Here is a 13,666-nt window from a genome sequence, read left to right on the forward strand (position 1 = left end):
TGGTTTATGGTTTATGAATGAGGTTCATTTGTGGAAAAGCCAATTTTTGTTTAATGCTAATGAAAATAAACATAAATTGAGGCAATAACTTAAATTATACATGTGAATGATATAAAATTGGACAAGCTTATATAATAAATTCATAACATGAATTTCTTAGACTGCATGTGGTCTGAGCATAGGCTGTGCATGTCTTTTTCTTACCTTTTGTATGTGAAGAATCTTTGTTGAAATAAATATTTTACTACCACACTAGTTTTGTTTTTAAAGTGTGGATAGCATCTGAGTGGACCTGGCCTGGTTTTTTATATTATACATTAATTTAATATTCTGTGTAGCTGTGAATTTTTTTCTTTTGCAAAAATTTCTGTGTTGCTCTTAAGTCTTGCAGGCACTGCTGATCTGTGCATCTGACCATGGTGTTTGCACTGTGTGTTACAAGAGTGCCCTAGAGAGAGGTTATTGTCAGGACACAGTGGTATTGATTGTCTGTACAGTTGTAAGAGATTTATTAATTGTGTCTTCCTTCTCCTACCTGAAGCTGAGGAGGAAAAAAGAATCATCCTGTGTTGGCCTCTTTTTATCACAAAATTTTATCTTTCTATTCCTGTGCAAGTTCTCAAATTGTGCTGCGGCTGTTATTATGGAGGAGGAATTTTCATCAAGCCCCCAAAACCTCTCAAGGCCCTTTAGTGCCACCATCTCCCTTTCTTCCCTCATCCTCCTCATCATTCATTGTGTTCCTTGTTTTGAAATGACTACAGGAAATGTGTCTGTAATCTGTATAAGCTGGTGTGTATTTCACAGATTTCCTCTTTACGTAGTGTTGATTTTTGGACAATTGTAAAGTACTGTGCTACTTGTAGGTTAATTGAAAAAAGCCAGAAACAATTCCTGTGGGATTTGCCTTCAGTGTTGAGTAGGTGAGGAATAGTCTATTTGTGGTTCAGGGAAGCTTTCTGAATTCAGGTCATCAAAGCTGGAAAGTTAATGAATTAATAGATTTTTTCACTTGGAGGGATGATACCCCTGAGGAGACTCAGTGCCTTCCATAGAAGGTATGGATGGGCAGAACAGCATTGCTCTTTCCTTTGGCACTTCTTAACTGGGATTGAGGTATGCAGCATCTGGCATTTTTAAGGTTATTATAATGTTACTATTATAGAAGTCATCAATACAAAAGATTTGCCAAAAAATTAATTTATTTAATTCCTTATTAAATTAAGACTTTTTATTTCTACTTTGTAGTGTTTGTTGAGTGGTCTTAAAACTAAATCAACATATGATGACATAGTGAATCAAAGTTTTAGTCTGTTCTGACTAGGTTAAAGACAATATTTCTGTTAATTTCGAGTTAGGAATGATCTGAGCAGTCTGGGGTATAGTGGTGCTGCTCCTGCTGACAGTGACCTGGTGTCAGGTATGGCACTCTCAGGACAACCTGCTCCTCATCACCTGCAGCGCTGAGCTCCCACTGTTGTAAAAGGAAATTAATAGAGTCGGGGACCTACATCCCACTGAAATTTGAGATTTCCAGCTATCTTCAGTCTTTGCTAGTAAGGCTTGTTAGGTTATATGTAGGCAAACACCTTCCCTTTCTGCTTTCAAGTCTTTGGTAAATTGGAAGTAATTCCAGTGAAAGAGGAAGGAGCCACCTTCCTTCTCCTGCAGTGTAAGAGCCTGCACATGGCCCCTTATCCCAAGTAAGCAGCTTGGAGGGAATTTGCAGGTGAGTGTAATTTGTGTAGCTTGCTCACAGTCACACAGTTCTCAGGTTTTGAAGAGCTTGTCCTTGGCTGTTACAAGCTTTTATTGCAGTAGAATGCTAAATGGCTTGAATGAAATTTTTAGGGTTTGTAAATGAGAAAAGGCATTCCCAGTAATTTATAAAATTTTGTGCCACTGATTGCACTGTCTTGTCATTTTACCTTTGCCAAGAGCCTGTTTGACAGCCACAGACACATGGCTGAGCTGTACCTGTCCCTCCCCACACTTACAGACCTCCAGGATCCTGCTGACAAGTGAGAGGCATGATTCATTCCCAGAAATCCAGATTTTCTTTGTTCCGTATTCTGCTGTTCTGATTAGGTTCAAATATTTTCTTTTAACACCAACTTTGTTTAGCATAGAAACAAAGCTATTGTATTTCTTTCAGGAACATATTTCCTCCTGTTACACGAGCCTTTTCAATTTTTTTTTCCATAACTTTAATTTGAGGAAAGTTGTTTTAGGATTACTACTTCTGAAGTGAGTCGGGAGGACTCTAAACTTCTCATTAGTTTTCACAATACTGATAATTTTTATTCTTTTGGGTAGAACAGAGTAAGTAGATCTTTGGCATCAAATCCTTATATTTCTTCCTGTGTTTCATTCAGAATGGGTTTTTCTTGAGCGATCCTGACACAACACACTGTTTTTTCCCCATGGGTTATTTGTACCTTAAGTGACAGTACATCTACTGAAATAAGTCCAAAACTTACTTCAGGTCTGAAGATGCTTCTGTTAATTTCCAGAGCTAAAAGTGAAAGATTAGACTTTCTGAACTGTGACTTAGGTCTGGATTTCAGCTCTGAGTTTGCAGAGAAGTAAGAGTGTAGGCAGTGTATAGCAGTATATAGTGTATATGGAGAGTATACATACAGCAGTATAGACAGCTCTACTTTACCCCTGTTAGCTTGAAGTGCTCTTGGGAAATCAATACTTTTATTGCAGGTGTTTTATAGTCCTCTGTTTTCAGGTGCTGCAGTAACGAGCACTGTAGAAATGTCACTGAATGTTTTTGAAAAGAGCCTTGGTTAATAATGTCACTCTTTTGGCTGTTTAAGCACTTCCATTCTGTATCAGTGACAACTGTCTTTTGAGCTAGAACTTCCTAGATTTTGCCTCTTGGCGGTTCAGTTCTTCTAGAAGCTTGAACAAAACCAATTGTTTTCCTTTAAATACAACTTCTTAAAAAACAAGTTTAATAATGTAATATCAGGTGGGCAGAGGCTTGCATCATGCCAGGAGAGATTTACTCATTCACAACAAATGCCTTTTGATATTTGGAAGGCATTTGGATTTGTCTGCACATGCTGGGGAAAAAAGATGTTATTTAAAAATTTCGATTTCTGTATTTTAATTAAATATTATTCTGTTGTCTTCTTTGTGCAAAGCATGCAACTGGTAGAATAAGGTTGTTAGTGTAAATAGTTGCACCTTAGTTTATGTTGAAAAGCAGTGTATTTTGGTGTGTTTTGGAGGACAACATCCATTAATCCTTGCTGAATAAAGCGTATGCTTCTTTCAAGCAGTTTGGGGCTTGTGGGAAAAAAGAAGCAAGGCAGATGAGTGAGGAAGAGACAGAGTTAAGCTTTGTATAAATGATCACAGATGCAGGTGTTACCATCTTTATCCCCTGCTGTTCCTTAACCTACTGATAGAGATTTTAGAGAGAGCCTTGAAGACTGGTCTGTGTGAATCCATATATATACACCAATAAGAGGATGAAAAATGAGGCTGGTGAGCCAGCATTCATTTTTCATTGGCCCAGTCAGACAAGCAGTATTCTGCTTTTGTCTGTCTTAATAAGAGTTATTTTTTATCTGTATTAATAGAGTGACTGAACTTACAACCTTTTGTAAGTTGAACATTATAAATTGCAAAGTGAACCCATAAGCTGATTTTTAGGGAGTATAACAGTTTGTAGTTGCCCATTGGTATGGGATAGTGTTGGGAAAGTGTGCAAGGGTATGTAAGAAGAAAGTTGGTTTTGTTCACAGAATGACCACTGTGTAACTTCGTGTTTCAATTTATTTGTATACCTCTTCAGAATGCCTCTGGTTTTTGCATTTTTTAAAGAAATGAAACAAAAACTTTGATTATCTGGTGAGTGGTGGCTGCTCAAAATTACATAGTTCATAGTCTCAGTTCAGATGAAGCAGGTGTTTGGGAGTTGTTTTTCCCAATTTTCTCCCCTTCAGCTTTTTATGTTCCATAGATTTGCAAGACTAAAGATGAGGAAGAGCATTTGGGAAAAACAAAGAAACTGTATTAAATTGAAGTTGAAATCTAGAGTAAGAGAGGTATGTTGGTAGTTCAAGATTAGTCTCATCCTTCTGAATTGGTTCCTAAAGATAAATGAGTATCTGATCCTTAATTTTGTTCAGTTGCCTAAACATGTCAAAACTGTTGCTGCAGTATTACATGTCCTAATAAAGACTTGTTTTAAACTTTTCATGTAGGCTGTTAAATTTTGCTGTTGTGTAGTGAAACTCCTGTCAGGCCTAGCTATAATGCAGGCAAGTGTTAGATTTTAAGAGAGGAAACAAATCCTTTTTCCTGGGATTTACTAGCAAAGGAAGTTCTTGGAGCATATTGCATTTTGCTGTAAAGCTCAAAACCAGCCAGCCAACCCACCTTCCTCTTCAAGCTCCTACCCCAGAGCAGCCCTTGTTTTGTGAGACCAGCTTGCTCTGAGACAATGCCTTGGAGGTAAACCAAATGTGTCAGTCATGGTGCAGGAGTGACTCTGCTTTTAAGGAGCCATCACGTTTTAGGCTGCTTAACCCAACTGCTCCGTGCTGGCAGAACAGCTTTTCAGTGCTGCAGAACCCATTCAAGCCAAGTGGAGAAGGAGGGGGTTTAGTCTAAAATACTGCAGTTCTTGGATGTTTCAGTCAAGAAGGAGGACTCCTCTTTGATTTCATTGCATGTTCTGCTTGCTTCTGTTGGGTAAAGCCTGGGAAGGAGAGGTGGATATTGCAATTCCTGGACTTCTGCTTCTGACTGAGTGTTGTCATGGAGCCCTGCCTGCAGAGGCTCAAGCCTTTCTGAGGGTGAGACTGGAGTTGATTCTTCCCTTGGCCTTCAGAGGATTTCTCTCAGCACCGGTTATTCAGCTCACCTGCTGAGCCTGGAATGGAACATGGGTCAGGCTGTGAACATTCCTTGCAGGAGGAATCTGGAGAAGTTTGGGATTTGCCCACCCAAACAAGGGCAATGCTTGAAGATCAAGAGAAGAGTGAAGAACAAAACATGGGTATTAAAAATTGTGTCAATATTTAATCTTGTAAATGGCAACTGGCAGATGTCATAAGCAAGTTGTAAGCATTGATTCCCCCCACCACACACACCCTCTGAGGGAGTATAATACTGTAATAGGCATTTCCTGACGCTCCTTAGGAGATGGGGATAATACTGTATTGTCATCTTTGATTGTTGCTAAAGGTCACCTAGGAGCAAAAGGTGTCCTACTTATTAGGACAGTTGTGGTAGAACATTTCTAGGACTTGCCTGTGACTCTTGACAGATGTTCTAAGATAAATAGCCCAGATGCAGGAGAATAGCAGTGAAACAGGGTGCCCCTTACTTTCTTTGTGCTCCTCCTCTTAGCCTTCAGTCATGCTTTTGGTGTGTCACAGCCAACCTGTTCAGATAACACGGTTGAGGAACTTCATAGAACTTTGTGGTGGTTTTGGTTGTTCAGAGATCAATTGTTTTTATTTGTGGGAGAGTTTGGGTAGCCCATGCATCCTCTTTCAGATATACTCATTGTTACATAGTGAGGAAAACTTAAGCACTCAGAAAGTGTAGACATTGAGCTTTCCATTTGACATTAGTAGGAGTACATTTTATCTGTTCTGTAGTTGAAAAAATGTAGTTCCATATCTTAATATGCCATTTTTCAGAGATATTCTTGGAGCAGATGCTAGACAATGTATCTCTGTCATTGTAAATTCTTGTCTTTTAAATTAACAATATTCAAAGGGTTTATAAAAATTCAAATAGTGATTAGGTTCTGAGGCAGGAAATGTGCTGCTCTTGCCCTTTTCTGGATAACCTCAGCCAAACTTCATCCAGAATGAAGGATACAGGCTCAGGATACTGAGCTACTGTAGCAGACTATTTAATATCATCTTGATGAATACCCTGTCTTGCAGTGGCAGGGGACAGTGTGGATGACAGTCTCCTTTGCCTCAAGGACTGTGCCCCTGTGGTGGCAGTTTTAGATGACAGCAGTCAGACCCTTCTCATTTTTTCTGCGCAGGGATAGGAAATGGAGTCAGAATAGGTGGCAATTACTAGGTGCAAATGTTACTCCCAGCACTGCTAACTAACTTTAATTGTTGGTATCCACTCACTTCCTTCAAGGTAGAGAGCATAAACACCTGTATTCTGTAATTTCAGTTGGTTCTTGTCCCAGTGCTCTGTGGTATTAGACATGTGAAGGATGTCATGGGAAGGAATGAGGCAGGTGGTCGCTTTTTTTGAAAACTTTGAGAAGCCTTGTTCTCAGTAATCACTTCCAGGCTGACGTGTTTCACCTGCTCATGTGTAGAATCGTGGTAAACATTGTCCAGCTATGCTGTAGAAAAACTGAGTAATAGTTTTTGTAACGTTTTTGAGAGTAAAAATGTCCTGCAAATGTGTTGACAGTCTATTAAAACTCCTGAGATTTAACAAGTTTGGTCTGAGATCTTTATGTGAACTTTCTAGAACTTGTCTAGAAATTTCTTCTGCAGGAAGGATAAGAAGCTGTGTCTGGTCACTAATCTTGAGAGTACTGGTTCATGTATCTCCTGTTGCTGCTGATGGACTTCTGGGCATCCTCCTGCTGACACTGTAGGACATCTGCTTACCTCTTCCTCACTTCTTTCTTAACCCCTCTTGTTAAGAAGACTCAATAGCTACTTAAAGCTGGTGTAAACTATCAAGATTTCAGCAGGCTCCTAGCAGTTTACTTCTGCAATTTTTCCTTGCAATTCACAGCATTTCGAGCATGGTTGTGTAAGAGGAGTGAGCTGTGTTGTGTTAAGGGCAAAATGATGACGAGGGAAAAAAAATGACGAATGTGGCATGAAGTTGTGTTCAGAGGAAACTGTTGTAGAAGTTAAAGTAAATAGAATGGAAATTATACCACAACACATTTATTTCTTTGCAAAGTAATCTGGATTTCCAGCATCAGATAGGTTGGATGTTCCTGAATCTGGGAGTTTGTGTTGTTTTTTGACTGTAGTTGGTAGAAGCTAGGGAGCAAACACCAGGTTCCACTGGTGACCTCAAGTATTTTGTTGCTCACCTTTGTTACCATACAATGCATTTCCATTGGAAGACTGGTACAGGCAGTTTGAAAAGGTCACGTTTCCAGGGAGCCCTGGTTTTCCAGCTTCCTCAGCCTCCAGCTGTAATGTGTGTCACCAGATCACCAGGTGGTTAAGGATTAAGGCTGGAAGGCACTTTGGGAAGTCATCCTGTCCTGCCCCACTGCTAGTGTGCAAGCAGGGTCACCTAGAGCTGGTGGCTCAGGACTGGATCCAGATGGTGTCTGAGTGTCCCTAAGGATGGAGAGCACTGCAGCCTCTCTGGGTAACCTATGCTGGTACTTGGTCACCCACACAACAAAAAAGTTTTCATGATGATCACAAGGAATCTTCTGTGTTTGTGCCTGCTGTATCTGCTGTTGTCACTGGGCACCCCTGCAGAGGCTGGTTCCCTCTTCAGTACACCCTCCCTTTGGATTTTACATGTGCTGATTTGATCCCTGCAGGGTTTCTCTAGGCTGGCTCTAGAGGCTGACTCTGTCCTTCCTATGAGAGATGCTCTAGAGGGTTGTTAGTGGCCCTTCACTGGACTCTGTCTCCAGTGTGTTTGTGTCTCTCTTATACTGGGGAACCCAGAACTGGGCACGGTGCTCTACCTGGCTTTCCAGTGCTGAGTAGAGCCCTTGGCCTGCTGGCAGCTCTTCCATATGCAGCCTAGGATACCATTAATCTTCCTCACCTCAAGGACCCATTGGTTTGTCATCAGCTTGATGTCCACCAAGAGCCTTGGGTTCTTTTCTGCCAAATGTGCTTTCCAGCCATTTGCCCCAGCAGGCATTAATGCATGGGGTTGTTCCTTCCCCCTAGGGATGGGATATTGCACTTCTCTTGGAACTACATGTCTGGAAGGGGGCTGATAACATTTTGTGTGAAGTTACATGTTGATCAGAAAATAACAAGAATTGAGCTGTTTGCTCATTTGATTGAATGCTGTGGTAGGTTACTTGGAACAGGAGGTGCCTGTAAGCTTGTAGGAGGGAGAGAGTGAGAAGTCTCTTCAGGACTGTTGCCAGCTTTACCTGTTTACAGGTGATAATGGCAGTAGATTGCTGACAGTGGTTGTTTATTTGAATTGATGATTTTAATAGGGTAGAGAAACATTGTTAAAGGAAGGGGCTTGAGTGTATCTGATCCCACACTATGGAATAAAGGATCTCTCAATCCTTTGTAGTGTCTTTTTTGTGAAATGACTGTACTTTCATGTACGCTGACATTTTAGTCTAATTTCCTCAAGATGTACTTGTGCTACACTCTGAGTTCAGATGTTTGTGCTCGAGTTGCATCTTTGAATCGTTAGCATTTGGGCAGCAGAGTGTGGAAGTTTTCCAACCAGCGGCTTCTTATAAACAGCTCTCTCTCCTGCCAATAACAGACTTGGTCGCTTTCCCATTCCCCAAGAAAGGTAATGTTCAGATAAGCGTGAGTACATTAACACGTTTCCTCTGCTTGGACACTGGCTTCTTGCTGTCTTGGTGAATCTGGGTGTAGACACTGCTGAAATCACTGGGATTTTGCTCCTGAAAGCCTTTCCAAACCCGTGTGTTTTTTTTCAAAGACCAGCAGAAGCAGCAATCTGCACTGTGCTTAAATCTGCAAGAATACAAAGACACAAGCAAGGCAACTGTATTCTGTCTGTGGATTTTAGTTCTAAAATATAACCATTAGAAGCAATCTCAGAAAAACATCTTGGCTCTGATCCTGTATTTGTGGAAGAGGATCTCTCACAGACTTCGTTGCTAGGGATCTAGAGAGTTGCATAAATCTTCATTGGTGGGTCAGACTGGGGGATTAGGATTGCAGTTGTGTTGTCAGAGATGCTTTTGTAGAGAATTCTGAAAAATGCCAGTATTCTAGTAGCATCAACAATTTACTTACTGGGTTTTTTTGTTTGGATTTTAAATCTGCCTACAAGCCTGACTTAAGGAATGGGATGAAAAGACATGAACCTGTGAGTTAAATAATCAAAGAATACATTTCAATTCCTACATGCCCTTGAGAATACAGGAATATCTCTTGTGCTCAAATGCTAAGCAACTTTTCAGCAGCAGGGAGGAAATAATACATTTTTGCTCAAACTTTACTGCAGTGACTTACTGCCAAATAAAATGGAATTATTTAAAGTATTAGGAGTCTTTGCTTTGTTAGAAAACACTGCTGCAAACAAGTTAGCTATGCTGGATCTTTTTGGAAGACAGTGCTCTTCTAACTTGATATTCTAGAACTTGAGCAAACCTGTTCCCATAAAACCTCACTGATGTTAATCTGAGTCAGAAACAGAATAAGAAGCAGCATTGAAAAGCACAATTTTTATTGCTTAATCCTAAAAAGTAATAAGATGATTTTATAGTACTTTTTCAAATATTTACCTCTGGAGATGTGTAGTCCTTAAAATTACCTTCTATCAACCTTGCTTGTGCTGTCAGAGTAGCTCATTGTGTGTCAATTGTAAAGTGGCAAAAAGCTTTGTGTTCTTGTTTGTATTCAGGGACTTGGGAGAAAGTAGTGTTGGAATCATTCCTTCTGTTTTATAGCATTTGGATTAAAAGTACAAGAATTAACAGTTTGCTTGTAGCTTTTTGCTGAAGGGATCTGAATTACCAACTGTGCTGCTTTGTCTCTGTGTGTAAGGTACAGAGATGTTCCCTGTGACCAACCAGAAACAGGAGCTCTGTAATACCTCTGCAGACTGCTGCCCAGTGATTGGCCTGCTTTATCCAGATCATACCTTTGCTCAGAATACAGAGTGCAATTAAATTGCAGTTGAGATAAAAAGGTTGTGTTGGCTGAGAGTTTTTAATTAGCAGGGGGAGCCTCTGCTTTGTTTGAAAACAAAACCTTGGGTTTGTGAAAGGAAAGCTAAAAAGCTTTTACTTGGATTGCTGTCTGCAAATCTAAATGGTTGCCTTCATTATCAGTACTTGTGAAATTGCTGGTTCAGGAAGGCTGTAGAAAATAACTTCCCTGGAGGAGCACCTACACCTCCAGTGTAGCAAATGCAAATTAAAACCAAAATTACTGACCTTTCAATGCTGCTCATAGCAGAATAAGGAAGTGTGGAGGGACCTGTGACATTCCATCCACCATTCCTCTGTTACTCTGAGGCTTTGCATTTAGGAGGTAGGGAGCTACAAATTTTTGAACATGTTTGATTTTATTTTGGTTTTGCTTTTAGATACATAATGGCACATCTTAAGTTTGGGATACATAGAGTTAAGTAGTGAAATGGATCTGGTGTCAGAGGAGTGGAAAAAGTAACAATTGGATTATTTTTATAATAAAAATCCTTGTATTTAACCAAAACCCCAGAAGATGCACAGGATAGAAGATCATGTCTTGTTTTCATTTTATTCAGCAGCCCATTCCCTTCCAAGGCAGTGAATGGTTTCTCTTTATTGTGAGCTGTATTGTTATTTATCATGACTAGAAACTTGATATGATATTTTGAAAATACATGTAGAAATATACATGGATAAAAAAGATTCTGCTAAATAATTGTATTTGATTACAAATGCAGTCAAATCTAGTTTGACTGTCTGTCTTTCTCTATTCACTTAGAGGGTTTTGTTGGAAGGAGAAGGAGAGGTGAATTAGGGCTGGTTGTGATTTTCCTCTATAGTGTCATACCATTATTCTTTAGTCTTTTAATTCTTTCAGTTCCTATTTTCAAGACTGCTTTGACAGTATTGATAGATTCTGGGATATTTTCACTTCCCATAGTAATTCTTGGAATAGCAGCTTTTTTCCCTTCTGCCTTCAGCTCTTTTCTTTAGCTATAAAATGCTAAATCTGTTCCTGATTTTGTATAAACTAAACCAAACCTAACTTTAAATAAAATTGGTTCAGTTTAAAAGTGTTTGGTTTGGGTTTTTTTTTGTTTGGGTGATAAAACTTGTCTGAATCACAGACTTTGAGCAATACTGGCTTCTGATATTATTTTCCTATGCTTACTTGCAGTCCCAGATACTGCTTTATCTATAAAATATCATGTACTGAATCACCTTTGCATTGGTAAAGCACAAGTGTGAAATTATTCACACTAGGTACTAGATAGAAGTTTTCTAGTGTATTGAGACTATTTCTTATAAGAGCTTTTCTCCTTCTCTGAATCTTTCTTTTTTCCTTCTTTCTGTGTATTTGCTGAAGTTTCCAGCATCTGAATAACAGATCAAGCAGATGCTTAGTGCTTGGTGCATGTCCTTTAGAAAGGTATTTATTCATATTTGTGCAAAGGGAATATGTTCAGTGCAGGTGGTTAAGTTGGGCATTTGTGGGGCTTTTCACCTATAATTATTTAAATTGTAGCTACACTGTTGTAGGTGTGTAATTCTTTAGCCGTTACTCCCTAGTTAGCTCAGGCAGATGACCAAGTTTCCTAAATCTATGTCAGACATTATTATCTTTTGTTGTGCAGGTTAATTTGGGGTCTGGTGAAGCACATCAGTGTTGTAATACAATTTATGAGGTGCCAAATAATGTGTTAATATGGAATGGGAGTTAACCATTTATCACTGTTAACATGTGAAGGAAAAGTGGGGAAGATACTTTTGTCCACAGTTACTTGCCTTTCTACCTCCAAGGGCTCTGGGGTTGGATTCTGGGCATTTGCAGTTCTGAAACAAAAAAGCATTAAACTTTTGAAAATTACAATTTTCATAAATATTTCTTGAAATCTGTACTAGTCTCAAATATTGTTTTTCTTTTGATAAAATTTGAGAAATCTTGTGGTAATGGAATCAACAAGATGGGGCAGAGCAATTACCTCGTTATCTATATTCTTTTTTTTTTATTCAAAACAATAATGTAATGTTTTATTTTTTACAGATGACTATGGATGAGAAATATGTGAACAGCATTTGGGATCTTCTGAAAAATGCAATCCAAGAGATTCAGCGTAAGAACAATAGTGGTCTCAGTTTTGAGGAGCTGTATAGAAATGCTTATACAATGGTGTTGCATAAACATGGTGAAAAACTCTACACTGGACTAAGAGAAGTGGTCACTGAGCATCTAATAAACAAGGTTTGTCTATTTGTGAATTAAAATAGAAGTGTCTTATATGGAAGAATTCTGAACAGTTATTTAAATGGCAGAAAATCTAACTTGATTATGTTACCTTGTGTTGCAGTTGTGTAGCTTCTCTCAAAAATGGTAGCATAGAGCTAAACTCAAGCTCAAATGATTTCCTGTTCCAGGTACTGTTTCTGGTAAATTACTGATGGAAGGCAGACCTAGGAAGCACTTGAAACAATGTAAAAGGAAAGAACTTTTTTTTGGAGAATAACTGTTGAGAGCTGATGATATTTTTTTTAAAGGTTTGTGTCATTTTTGGTGGCATTTGATGACTTTCTTAGGCCAAATTTTGTCTTGTTTGCCAGTCAGTTGTTTTCATCTGTGGAACAAATAAATACCAATGTAAGAACTTGTTTTCTGTAGGCTGATGAACTAATTCCCAGGTTAATGAGACAGTTGTGCCTGGATTATGCTCTTTAAAGAGGCGGCAGGCACTGTTCAAAAACAGCAACTCAGCAATAACAAAAGTCCTGAGTAGCTCACATTCTGCCATGTCAGCCTTTGCAAAACCATGTAGGTCAGTCAAAATGACTTGCAGAAACTTTCTGAAGATCTGTCATCTGAGAAAAGGAGTCTTCAGGTCTGGTGTTAAACTATGGAACCACCACTTTAGTCTTTGAGAGAAGTTTAGAATTGATTAATAAATATGTAAGTGGGAAAAGTTGGAAATCACTTTTTAGGACTCCAGATAATATTTCATGGCAATAGGATTGTAAATCTGTGGGAGGTGCCTGCCTTACTTCTCATGGTAACATCCATAGCAGAGAGGTACCTGTCTACTTTGATCCCATGTTCTGGCCATGGGCTCAGATGGAGTATCAGATTTTTGTCCTGTTTTTACAAGATCTGAAAAGGAAACTCAGAGACCATCATGTGTCTTGGATGATTATTTCTGGCTCAATTACAGAGAACAGATGGGAGATTTATGGTGAAATAATGCAGGATGCTTGGGGACTTTTTTGTGTGTTCCAACTGGAGTTACTGCTGTGGCAGAGAAATGTATTATTTGTTTTCTAAAATCCTAATTTTCAAAGGTGTGGTCCAGATAAGTATAGTCTAAAACTGCTTTGAATGTGGGGCTTTTTTACTGTGTGCACCAGAGGAGACATCCTCTATGAAGTGGTTAAATAATTTGCAGTTCTTTTCTATAATTGTAGCACATCTGTGACTCTCAAAAACTTCTGGTTTCATTATCTGTGCATTCATAATCTGTACTATTCACATAAAATGTGGCAAATGGCTGAGGCTTTTTTTGCCTTGTTCTTGTGTATGTCTATGCATTTAATAATTGTGACACTAAACTTTTATTCTTCCAAGGCTTTAGTTTAGCCTAGTTTAATTTGATGGGTGTCTTTTTATCTTTGTTCCTAGGTATTCTGCCACTTATCTTAGTTCCTAGCTATTTTGCATATTAAAAATTATGCATTTGCAGAATTAGTTATTCTGAAGTGCTGATTGTGGCAGGCTGACAAAAGAGCAGAAGATTCTGAGTTTGTACTTTCAGTGCAGAGGCT

General features: G+C 39.0%; 1 protein-coding gene across 1 annotated transcript in view; it reads left to right on the forward strand.

Annotated features, from left to right (window-relative positions):
* CUL3 (cullin 3) overlaps nucleotides 1–13,666 on the forward strand; it is a 55,083-nt gene that overhangs the window by 6,934 nt on the left and 34,483 nt on the right. The window contains exon 2 of the mRNA XM_064385974.1: nucleotides 11,904–12,101. Coding sequence (XP_064242044.1) covers nucleotides 11,904–12,101 — 198 coding nt within the window. The remainder of the gene's footprint in view (nucleotides 1–11,903; nucleotides 12,102–13,666) is intronic.

The sequence above is a fragment of the Passer domesticus genome, chromosome 11, assembly GCF_036417665.1.
Source record: "Passer domesticus isolate bPasDom1 chromosome 11, bPasDom1.hap1, whole genome shotgun sequence".
Taxonomy (NCBI): domain Eukaryota; kingdom Metazoa; phylum Chordata; class Aves; order Passeriformes; family Passeridae; genus Passer; species Passer domesticus.